Source organism: Oryx dammah, unplaced genomic scaffold (genome assembly GCF_014754425.2).
Source record: "Oryx dammah isolate SB20612 unplaced genomic scaffold, SCBI_Odam_1.1 HiC_scaffold_2, whole genome shotgun sequence".
Classification (NCBI taxonomy): Eukaryota; Metazoa; Chordata; class Mammalia; order Artiodactyla; family Bovidae; genus Oryx; species Oryx dammah.
The window spans coordinates 112024328-112037123 of NW_024070186.1; the positions used below are offsets into that span (position 1 = coordinate 112024328).

General features: G+C 41.7%; 1 protein-coding gene across 4 annotated transcripts in view; it reads right to left on the minus strand.

Annotated features, from left to right (window-relative positions):
- Positions 1-12796, minus strand: part of CMSS1 (cms1 ribosomal small subunit homolog) — a 400514-nt gene that overhangs the window by 27495 nt on the left and 360223 nt on the right. For all 4 annotated transcript variants that reach the window (XM_040226062.1, XM_040226067.1, XM_040226075.1 and 1 more), the window contains exon 2: positions 12193-12281. In XM_040226062.1, the coding sequence (XP_040081996.1) occupies positions 12193-12281 (89 nt within the window). The remainder of the gene's footprint in view (positions 1-12192; positions 12282-12796) is intronic.

A 12796-nucleotide genomic window follows, 5' to 3' on the forward strand; every position in this document is an offset into this window, starting at 1 on the left:
GCCACTTCAATGAGAAGCCCACACACCTTGGCTAGAGAAAGCCTATGTGCAGCAATGAAGACCCAGCACACCCAAAAAATAAATAAAATAAATGAATAAATATTTAAAAAACAAGCAACTTAGAACTGCTTATTTGGTTTGGTCAAGTCATTCAATATACACTCACAAAAATGTTTAAATAAAAAGATTGATAACTCCAAAAGTTGATAAGCGAATAAGGCAAGTAAAGCTAATACACTGACAGTGGGAGTGGGAAAATGGAACACTCAGTTTTGAAAAAAAGTCTAGCAGTTTGTACAAAACTAAATATGATCCAGCAGTCTATTCCTATGTGTTTACTCAAGAGAAATAAAGATTTGTGTTAACAAAAAGGCTTGTACATGAATGTTGATTACAGATTTATTCATAATAGACTCTAACAAGAAACACAGGCATCCATTAATAGAAGAATGGATAATAAACTGTGACACATTCATATAACTGAATATTATTTAGTGTTATGGACTGAATTGTGACCCCCATAATTTATATGCTGAAGCCCTAATCCCTAAGGTGACCATATTTGGAGATAGGGCCTTTAAAGAGGCAATTAAAGATAAAGAGATCATAGAGATGAGGTCATAATCCAGCAGGACTTGTGTCTTTGCAGGAGGAGGAAAAGACACCAGGAATGTACATACACAGAGAAAGACCACATGAGGACACAGTGAAAAGGCAGCCATTTACAAGCTAAAGAGAAAAGCATCAGGAGGAACTACACCTGTCAATACCTTGACCATGGACTTCCACCTTCCAAAACTGTGAGAAATAAAATTCTGTTGTTTACACCACACAGGCACTTTGTTATGACAGCACTACAGACTAATACACTCAGCAAAACGAAAGAGAAAGAGAAAACAGAGAAAGACCACTATCATTGACATAGATGAATCTAAATAATACTGTGCTGAATAAAAGACATCTAGAGCCAAAGAGTGTACCCTGTATGATTTAATTTGTGTGAAATTCTAGAAAAAGGAAAACTAATTTTGGGGGAAAAACATCAGAACAATGGTTGCCTCAGGGGCAAGCAGTTTTGAAGAAGACATTCGACACTTCTGTATTTTTTCGTATGTTAACTTTACTTTAAAAGGGAAAAAAAGAACTTTAAAATTTTTATTTATTTATAAATATTTTAATAATATTTATATTAAATATTAAAATACATATTTTCAATATTTATTTTAAAGTAAATATTGAACTTTAAAAAATAATATGCATGCTGAAGCATGTGAGCAGATTGTACTGATTTTGCAAATTACTTTGAAATGTATCAAAAATAAGGTGACAGATGGAGAGTATCTGGGCACACTGTTCAAAAATTTTGGACAGAGACACAATCACATAAGAAATCTTGAAAGGGAATTCCCTGGCAGTTCAGTGGTTAGGACTCTGTACTTTAACTTCTGAGGGCCCAGGTTTGATACCTGGCCAAGGAACTAGGGGAGAAGGAAATGGCAACCCACTCCAGTACTCTTGCCTGGAAAATCCCATGGATGGAGGAGCCTGGTAGGCTACAGTCCATGGGGTTGCTAAGAGTAGGACACAACTGAGTGACTTCACTTTCACTTTCCACTTTCATACACTGGAGAAGGAAATGGCAACCCACTCCAGTATTCTTGCCTGGAGAATCCCAGGGACAGAGGAGCCTGGTGGGCTGCCGTCTACAGGGTTGCACAGAGTTGAACATGACTGAAGTGACGTAGCAGCAGCAGCAGCAAGGAACTAGGATCCCACAAGCTCCACGTTGCAGCGAAATTAACAAACAAAATTCTTTAAAGAAATTAAAGGTGTGCCTTGGCAATTCTCTCAAACACAAGTCTAGGAAGCTTAAGGAGTCTTGTCCAGTAATTGTCTCAGCTGAGGCCCAAGGTACAGAAGGCTTTATCTGAGTCTGTTTCTGTTTTGTAAATTCATTTGTATCATTTCTTTTTAGATTCCACATATAAGGGATGCCATACAATATTTCTCCTTCTTTGTTTGATTTATTTCACTCAGTATGACACTCTTTAGGTCTATTCATGTTGCTGCAAATGACATTATTTCATTCATTTTAATGGCAGAGTAATATCCCATTGCATAGCACATGGAACTCTACTCAATGTTATATGCCAGCCTGGATGGGAGTTGGGTTTAGGGGGGAATGGACACATGTATATGTATGGTTAGGTCCCTTTGCTGTTCACCAGAAAGTACAAACACTGTTAATTGGCTATATCCCAATACAAAATGGGCTTCCCTTGTGACTCAGCTGGTAAAGAATCTGCCTGCAATGTGGGAGACCTGGGTTTGATCCCTGGGTTGGGAAGATCCCCTGGAGAAGGGAAAGGCTACCCACTCCAATATTCTGGCCTGGAGAATTCCATGGACTGTATAGTCCATGGGGTCACAAAGAGTTGGACATGACTGAGCAAATTTCACGTCACTTTGATACAAAATAAAAAGGTTAAAGTTTGCGGAGCAGGGGGAATAGATGGTTTATCTGGAAAAGATATGGGGGTGTGACTTCTGCCTAATAGAGTAAATCTCCACAAAATTCCTAAAGTAGTTATATATTCAGAAACTGAGATCAGAGATGAACCCTCAGATTTCTATTGTCAAGAAGCAAGCTGAAAGAGCTGCTTAGTTGCAAATACATGTTACCTTTCATTTTTTTTTTTTTTTAAAGAGAGGATGACTCAAAGGACAGAACAAGAACCCAAAGAGCAGAGCCAAGAACTACAAGACCTTGAGCCTTAAGACTTAATCAAGAAACTCTCAACACTTTCTGAATGTTGGGGACCAATGATTCTGTTCCTCTGGTTTGAATAGAAATGTCTAGAAAGTCATCCAGTGTTTGTCTTACTGCTTGGTGTTGGATACATAGAGGTTACGTAACTTGTCTCTTTAGTTACACAGGTTGAGAAGAAATATACTCAAAGAGCTATACTTAAGGGATTAAATCCAAGGAACCTCAACTGCATGTGGACTTGCTCTACACAATGAAATTCTGGGCACTGAACTCATGCTGTAATGGCATCAGATTTTTGCAGCCTTGGGAGGGGTGACTATATTCTGCATATGTAGTAGTGGTGTTAGTCGCTCACTCGTGTCCGACTCTTTCCGATTGTATGGACTACAGTCTGCCAGGCTCCTCTGTCCATGGCATTCTCCAAGCAAGATTACCGGAGTGGGTTGCCATGCCCTCCTCCAGGGCATCTTTCTGACCCAGGGATTGAACCTAGCTCTCCTGCAATGCAGGCGGATTCTTTACCATCTGAGCTGGGCTACAGGGAAGAGCCATTCTGCATATGGGAGGAATGTAAATCACTAGGGGTCAGAGGTCAGACTGTACCCAGACCCCAGGATGCTGCTGCTGCTGCTGCTGCTGCTAAGTCGCTTCAGTCATGTCCGACTCTGTGCGACCCCATAGACGGCAGCCCACCAGGCTCCCTCGTCCCTGGGATTCTCCAGGCAAGAGTACTGGAGTGGGTTGCCATTTCCTTCTCCAATGCATGAAAGTGAAAAGTGAAAGTGAAGTCGCTCAGTCTTGTCAGACTAGTGAACATTATATCCTGTTATTCATCCCCTCCTCTTAAATGTGGATCAGATTTACTGATCTACTTCTAATAGCATATGGAGGAAGCACATAGCACATAGCATCACTATGTGATGTCAGTTCTGAGTTAGTCTGAGATTAGTTCTGGTTTCAGTCTTGAATGATCTTGCTCATTCCCTCATGGATCAGGTGGCCTGGAGGAAGCCAGGGGCAATGTTGTGAGGCAGCCCTAAGGAGAGGCTCACTTGATGAGGAAGTTCAGTTCAGTTCAGTCCCTCAGTCGAGTCCAACGCTTTGTGACCCCATGGACTGCAGCACACCAGGCCTCCCTGTCCATCACCAACTCCCAGAGTTTACCCAAACTGGGTAAATGTCCATTGAGTTGGTGATGCCATCCAACTATCTCATCCTCTGCCATCCCCTTCTTCTCCCACCTTTAATCTTTCCCAGCATCAGGGTCTTTTCAAATGAGTCAGCTCTTCGCATCTGGTGGCCAAAGTATTGGAGTTTCAGCTTCAACATCAGTCCTTCCAATGAACACTCAGGACTGATCTCCTTTAGGATAGACTGGTTGGATCTCCTTGCAGTCCAAGGGACTCTAAAGAGTCTTCTTCAGCACCACAGTTTAAAAGCATCAATTCTTTGGTGCTCAGCTTTCTTTATAGTCCAACTCTCACATCCATACATGACCACTGGAAAAACCATAGCCATGACTAGACAGACCTCTGTTGGCAAAGTAATGTCTCTGCTTTTTAATATGCTGTCTAGGTTGGTCATAACTTTCCTTCCAAGGAGCAAGCATCTTTTAATTTGATGGCTGCAATCACCATCTGCAATGATTTTGGAGCCCCCAAAATAAAGTCAGCCACTGTTTCTACTGTTTCCCCATCTATTTGCCATGAAGTGATGTGGCTGGATGCCATGATCTTAGTTTTCTGAATGTTGAGCTTTAAGCCAACTTTTTCACTCTCCACTTTCACTTTCATCAAGAGGCTCTTTAATTCTTCTTTACTTTCTGCCATACAGGTGGTGTCATCTGCATATCTGAGGTTATTGATATTTCTCCCAGCAATCCTGATTCCAGCTTTGGTTCATCTAGCCCAGTGCTTCTCATGATGTACTCTGCATATAAGTTAAATAAGCAGGGTGACAATATACAGCCTTGATGTACTCCTTTCCCAATTTGGAACCAGTCTCTGTTGTTCTGTGTTCAGTTCTAACTGTTGCTTCCTGACCTGTATACAGGTTTCTCAAGAGGCAGGTCAGGTGTTCTGGTATTCTCATCTCTTTCAGAATTTTCCACAGTTTATTGTGATCCACACAATCAAAGGCTTTGGCATAGTCAATAAAGCAGAAATAGATGTTTTCCTGGAACTTTCTTGCTTTTTCGATGTTCCAACAGATGTTGGCAATTTGATCTCTGGTTCCTCTGCCTTTTCTAAAACCAGCTCGAACATCTGGAAGTTCACAGTTCATGTATTGCTGAAGCCTGGCTTGGAGAATTTTGGGCATTACTTTGTTAGGGTGTGAGATGAGTGCAATTGTGAGGTAGTTTGAGCATTCTTTGGCATTGCCTTTCTTTGGGACTGGAATGAAAACTGACCTTTTCCAGTCCTGTGGCCACTGCTGAGTTTTCCAGATTTGCTGGCATATTGAGTGCAGCACTTTCACAGCATCATCTTGTAGCATCAGAAATAGCTCAACTAGAATTCTATCACCTCCACTAGCTTTGTTCATAGTGATGCTTCCTAAGGCCCACTTGACTCACATTCCAGGATATCTGGCTCTAGGTGACTGATCATACCATTGTTGTTATCTGGGTCATGAAGATCTTTTTTGTATAGTTCTGTGTATTCTTGCCACCTCTTCTTAATATCTTCTGCTTCTTTTAGGTCCATCCCTGGAGAAGGAAATGGCAACCCACACCAGTACTCTTGCCTGGAAAATTCCATGGACAGAGGAGCCTTGTAGGCTACAGTCCATGGGGTCACAAAGAGTCAGACATGACTGAGTGACTTCACTCACTGTTAGGTCCATACCATTTCTGTCCTTAATTGGGCCCATCTTTGCATGAAATGCTCCCTTGGTATCTCTAATTTTCTTGAAGAGATCTCTAGTCTTTCCCATTCTATTGTTTTCCTCTATTTCTTTGCACTGATCACTGGGGAGGCTTTATTATCTCTCTTTGCTATTCTGTGGGACTCTGCATTCAAATGGATATATCTTTCCTTTTCTCCTTTGCTTTTTGCTTTTCTTCTTTTCACAGCTATTTGTAAGGCTCCTCTGACAGCCATTTTGCTTTTTTGCATTTCTTTCTCTTGAGGATTGTCTTGATTTTTGTCTCCTGTACAATTTCACGAACCTCTGTCCATAGTTCATCAGGCACTCTATCAGATCTAGTCCCTTAAATCTATTTCTCACTTCCACTGTATAATCATTAGGGATTTGATTTAGGTCATACCTGAATGGTCTAGTGGTTTTCCCTACTTTCTTTGATTTAAGTCTGCATATGGCAGTGAGGAGTTCATGATCTGAGCCAGTCACCTCCTGGCCTTGTTTTTGCTGATTGTCTAGAGCTTTCCATCTTTGGGTGCAAAGAATATAATCAATCTGATTTCGGTATTGACCATCTGGTGATGTCCATGTGTAGAGTCTTCTCTTGTGTTGTTGGAAGATGGTGTTTGCTATGACCAGTGTGTTCTGTTGGCGAAACTCTAGTAGCCTTTGCCTTGCTTCATTCTATACTCCAAGGCCAAAGTTGCCTGTTACTCCAGGTGTTTCTTGACTTCCTACTTTTGCATTCCAGTCCCCTATAATGAAAAGGACATCTTCTTTGGGTGTTAATTCTAAAAGGTCTTGTAGGTATTCAGAGAACCACTCAACTTCAGATTCTTCAGCATTACTGGTTGGGGAATAGACTTGGATCACTGTGATTCTGTCGTTTTTGAGACTGCATCCAAGTACTGCATTTTGGACTTTTTTGTTGACTATGATGGCTACTCCATTTCCTCTAAGGGATTCTTGCCCACAGTAGTTGATATAATGGTCATCTGAGTTAAATTCACCCATCCCAGTCCATTTTAGTTCCTAAAATGTCGACATTCACTCTTGCCACCTCCTGTTTGACCACTTCCAATTTGCCTTGATTCAGGGAACTAACATTCCAGGTTCCTATGCAATATTGCTCTTTACAGCATCAGACCTTGCTTCCATCACCAGTCACATCCACAACTGGATGTTGTTTTTGCTTTGGCTCCTTCTCTTCATTCTCTCTGGAGTTATTTCTTTCTGATCTCCAGTATGATACTGGGCACCTACTGACCTGGGGAGTTTATCTTTCAGTGTCTTATCTTTTTGCCTTTTGATAGTGTTCATCAGTTTCTCAAGGCAAGAATACTGAAGTGGTTTGCCAGTGGTCCAGTGGACCACATTTTGTCAGAACTCTCCACCATGACCTGTCCATCTTGGGTGGCCCTACACGGCAGGGCTCCTAGTTTCATTAAGTTAGACAAGGCTGTGGTCCATGTGATTAGATTGGTTAGTTTGCTGTGATCATGGTTTTTAGTCTGTCTGTCCTCTGATGGAGGATGAGGAAGTGAGGCCTGACAACAGCCACCTGAATGAGTTTTGAGGAGGCTTCTTCACAGTGGAACCACTAACCCTCAGCTCATAACCTGACTGACGACTGATGAGATATAGGTAACAGAAGCTGAGATAAGGAATCTTCTCTGTTTTAAGCTACTAACTTGGACGTCATTTGTTATGCAACAAGAGATTATTACAAAGAGAGAGCATTGAGACACTGTATGGAAAGGAAGAAGGTAAATCAGAGAGTGGACAGGACACAGTCCTCTTTTTTCTTCATCAAGAATAATACTGAAGTTAAAGAGCAGGAGAGATATGAAATGATCACTGTGAAAATAATTAGTAAAAATATGCTGCAGTGAGAAAGATAAGTAAGAGGGGAAAGTGATAAGTACTCTTGCTGAAGATTCTTTTATGATCCAAGGAGATAAACAAAAAGCTAGTTCAAGAAAAAAGAAGTTCAGTGTGGTCTCTGAGGGGGAGAGGATGGGTCATGGAACCATTAAAAGACTACTGACATCATGGAGGCATCAATGAAAAGTCACGAAATCCCTCATAAGGGATTACATTCTGGGAACCATAATTACAAAGTCACTAGGGCTAGCTCTGAAATGACTGATGTTGAGGAGGAAAGAGGGTGATGCAATCTCTAGAAGTAGGGGAGTTCATGATTTATTTTGGAAGCAGTATTTGGAAAAAAAAAAAAGAACTCTTGGCAAATCTTTATACTCACATTATTAAGGAGGCCAAGGATGATTATTCAGATGTAAAATGGTTGCTAGAGATGATGTAGTTGTAAGGGTAAAAAACTTTTATAAAGTTATAAATCTGCTGCTTGAAAAACTGGACAGATGGGAGATGTAGACTCAGTAAGAGAAATGCAGGCCCAGCTATGGCAAAGGAGGAAACACCACCCAACTGGACACATACTCTCGCCTGGTGATATTAAAGTCTAAATGCACATTACAGCTAAAAGCATAAGGCCAGGCAGCTACTATGCAAGTTTAAAAAATCAAAACAAACAAACAAAAAACCTTAAAGAACAGCAAACAACTAAGTGAATTTGAAAAAAAAAATTCAAAACTTAAATATAGCAAAAAATAATTTCATTTTTCTTTTTTATCCAGAAAAAAAAAAAATAAAATTACTGTTAGAAAACAAATACTTGGTTATATGTGCCAAACAAATCACGCACCTATGGCTGTGCTAGGTTACCACAGTGGACACAAATGAAATGCTGGTCCCTAAGGACCTGACCTGCCTCTTGAGAAATCTGTATGCAGGTCAGGAAGCAACAGTTAGAACTGGACATGGACAACAGACTGGTTCCAAATAGGAAAAGGAGTACGTCAAGGCTGTATATTGTCACCCAGCTTATTTAACTTCTATGCAGAGTACATCATGAGAAACGCTGGACTGGAAGAAACACAAGCTGGAATCAAGATTGCCGGGAGAAATATCAATAACCTCAGATATGCAGATGATAGCACCCTTATGGCAGAAAGTGAAGAGGAACTAAAAAGCCTCTTGATGAAAGTGAAAGAGGAGAGTGAAAAAGTTGGCTTAAAGCTCAACATTCAGAAAACGAAGATCATGGCATCTGGGTCCCATCACTTCATGGGAAATAGATGGGAAAACAGTGGAAACAGTGTCAGACTTTATTTTTTCGGGCACCAAAATCACTGCAGTTGGTGACTGCAGCCATGAAATTAAAAGACGCTTACTCCTTGGAAGCAAAGTTATGACCAACCTAGACAGCATATTCAAAAGCAGAGACATTACTTTGCCGACTAAGGTCTGTCTGGTCAAGGCTATGGTTTTTCTTGTGGTCATGTATGGATGTGAGAGTTGGACTGTGAAGAGTGCTGAGCGCTGAAGAATTGATGCTTTTGAACTGTGGTGTTGGAGAAGACTCTTGAGAGTCTCTTGGACTGCAAGGAGATCCAACCAGTCCATTCTGAAGGAGATCAACCCTGGGATTTCTTTGGAAGGAATGATGCTGAAGCTGAAACTTCAGTACTTTGGCCACCTCATGCGAAGAGTTGACTCATTGGAAAAGACTTTGATGCTGGGAGGGATTGGGGGCAGGAGGAGAAGGGGACGACAGAGGATGAGATGGCTGGATGGCATCACGGACTCGATGGATGTGAATCTGAGTGAACTCCGGGAGTTGGTGATGAACAGGGAGGCCTGGCGTGCTACGATTCAGGGGGTCGCAAAGAGTCGGACAAGACTGAGTGACTGAACTGAACTGAAGGTGCTTATGGACTAGCTGGAGACTCAACCTTAATGTGCATAAATAGCTTGAGAAGGACTCAAGAAAGCACAGTCAGCCTGATGAAAAGGTGGTCCTTGGGGTGATGAGATGCGTTGCAGAGGGAGCAGAGCATCAGGAGACAGGATGGGGAGGCCAGAGAGGAGCTCAAGGGACTGTGTGGTATTAGGGCTGGAAGAGGAAAGATTCCCAGCTCTCGTATCAAGGTGGGGGACTCTTCAAGGAGGGGCTGATGACAGGACAAGGGTCAGGGAGCTCCACTGGCAGCAGAGTCAGGGAGCTGATGCCTCACAGCTGGGACATGAAGGGTTGAGATGGGAAGAGTGGTAAGAAAACTGGGATTCCAGTCTAGTCATTCATGCCTCCTTTTCACAAATGAGTGTCAGTTCAGGGAAGGTTCTGGGCCAGGGGCAGTGAAGATGCACAGAGGTGTACAGCCTGGTGGGGAGACCAGGGAGTGAGATGGATAACACTTAAATAAGGCAGAGGGGACAAGGAGATCCCTGTGTGAATTCTCTGATCAGGGCAATAAAGAAGGCCTAGGAGAGTGTCTACCTAGGACCTTGATTCTTTAAAGCAATTTGTTAGCAAAAGAAATCAGAGCAGGATGAAAGAGGTTAAAATGAACAGTCAAATCTTAATTTTTTGTGATTTTTTTTTTCCCTTAGCAGAAAATACCAATGGTATGTGACCAACAAAGCACTTGATGACGCAGTAAATCTAATTTTTCCAAGCTGAATGAGGAAGGACAGGTGGAAAGGGAACTGGAAGCAGTGTCATCCTCAGGGGGTGCCTTGAAGGCAGTCAAATGGGTCATAACTCCTGGCACCCCTCACTCTGAGCTTCAGGTTCTTTGTCAAATGGGATCTCCCTGCCCTCCCAGGGCAGCTGTGATGATTGTATTTTGAGTCATGACCTTACTCAGCACCTGTGCTGAGTGCTCAACCAATTGTTTTATTGTTATTGAAACTTGGGTTGCTGAAAGATAGGTGAATGCTCATGGCAATTAAGACCATGTTTAACTTTTTCTTCCTCAGTTTTTCTCTTTTCTTCCTGTGGTTCTCTGTCATTTACCTAACTTGATCGTGGGAAAAGAAGACTCAAGGAGGAAGAAGGTAAAAAATAGGTGGATATTCAGCAAGGCGAAGGCTCTGCCAATAAAGAGTAAAGATTCAGACCTGAGTGAATGAGTTTATTAATGCAAATTTATTCTTTCACCACAGAGCCCAGAAAAAGTGAGGTGCAATCAAAAAGAAAATCAAGGGAGAAAGTAAGGAAAAAGAAAGTCAATGGGCTACTAAGGATACTGGGAAACAAGTTCTGCAGGGAGGCACCGATTAGAGGCAGAGGTTAAAGAAGGCATGACTATGGTGTGGTCAGAGTAGGTTAAGATAAAAATCAAACCCCATCTTGGTGAGATAAATTGAAAAGCTAAAGATGTTAACCTGTAGGTCTTAGAAAGAATGGTTAAAACTGAAATTTATACAGGACATTGGAGTTAAATACTTAATGGCTGCAGAGAAAACCAAGATGGATTATACATTAACTATGTAAATTTTTCTGCATCCCCCACTCCACAAAGAAAAAATAAAAGACCTGAAGTATATTTCACAATAATATTTATCACTTCAGTGCTTACTCTTTGCCAACCACTGTTTAAAGAGCTTAATCATTTAATCCCCGCAGCAACTCTGTGAAGAAAATACAATTAACACCATTTTACCAATAGAGAGATGAGGCACAGAGAGTTTAACTTGCCCAAGGAATCACAGCTTGCAGGTAACCGCAATGCAAAAACTGCTTCCCACAATTATCCTAAGCCTGGTCACAAACTTTGAGTAGAGTCACCCTCTAGTGGAATGAGTTTAGGGCCACCTACAATGAGAATGGGCTTCCCTGGTGGCTCAGTGGTTAAGAATCTGCCTCCCAAAGCAGGAAAGCCGGGTTTGACCCCTGGGTTGGGAAGATCCCCTAGAGAAGGAAATAGCAACCCACTCCAGTAGTCTTGCCCAGGAAGTCCCAAGAACAGAGAAGCCTGGTGGGCTACAGTCCAGAGGGTCGCAAAGAGTAGGACGTGATTTAGTGAATACACAACAACAATGAATAAGATCACAAATCATTCCTGAGAAGGAGATGGTGACTTTGGACTGACAGTATGTAGTCCTTTAAAAATCACAGATGGTTGCCAATTCGGTTGGAGGGACACATAAGGTGAAAAAGCTGCAAATGGATGTGAGTGGCCAATAAAAAGAATGAAAAGGCAATAAAAGATGGTAAGTCCAAGGAGCAAAGTTTATCGGATTCCCACTTGTGGTAATACGAAGGTGGAGAATCTCTGATAAGAATTCACACAACAGACATGATGCTAGATAGTCATGAGGCCCTGAAGCCTCCTCACAGCATGGTTTGGCCCTGAGATCATGTATTGGTGTGGGGCTCATCTTGCATATATTTATGCTATTTGTCTCCTCCTAGGAACGATACCCAAAAGAATAAGGCTGGGTCTTTGGTAAGAATATACTACAAGAATCTGAGATATCATTATTATACAATACATTTCTATTATATATATTAAAAAAAAAAACCACTAGAGGGAAAATTTACCTTGTTGGTCTGTGATTAATGAAGCCTGACTCTTTCAAAGGCAGAGAAGGTACAAGCTTCCCTCAAACCCCACCCACAACCGGCACTGGAACACAGGGAACGCTGCAGAAGGGAAGAGGCTGATTTCAGAGCCAACAATTGTGACTCTCACCGATTTGATTTTCTTTGACAGGACAGGACCTGGAGCTGTCTCCTGCTGAGTCATTTCCGTGTCTCCTCCTCCTTCACCATCTGATGCTCCTAGGAAACATAATGGTTAAAAATTAGAAAAGCACCTCTCTCGTTCTCCCATTTCTAGCATAACCTTGGTACCATCTTTTCAGAAGGTTCTGTCCCTTGACTCCTTAATTTCAGCTCTAAGAAGCTGAATTTAAGAAAACGATCCAAAATGAAGAAAGCGATTGAAGAACCAAGGTGGCAGTGTTATTTATAAAACTGCACAAATGAAGATTATTCAGATGTCTAAAACTGAGACTGTTTAATTAAGGAACACACACTGAGTTCCCTGGTTGAACTCTTCATTTTCAGATAGAAAAGTTGTTGCTTGCAGGGATAAAGTAATTTGCCCTAGGTCACATACCTGGGAACCCAGATCTATCCGAGTCCAAACTCTTCCCCCACAAGTGGTGCTGCCTGTACTGAGAACCAGCCAGCTCTCAACACCTGTGTGTTGGCCCCAGGGGTAACGAAAGAAAACGTGACAAAGGGATTATACATCATGAGAAATTCTTATTTTGAATTTATAAAATCTTTCA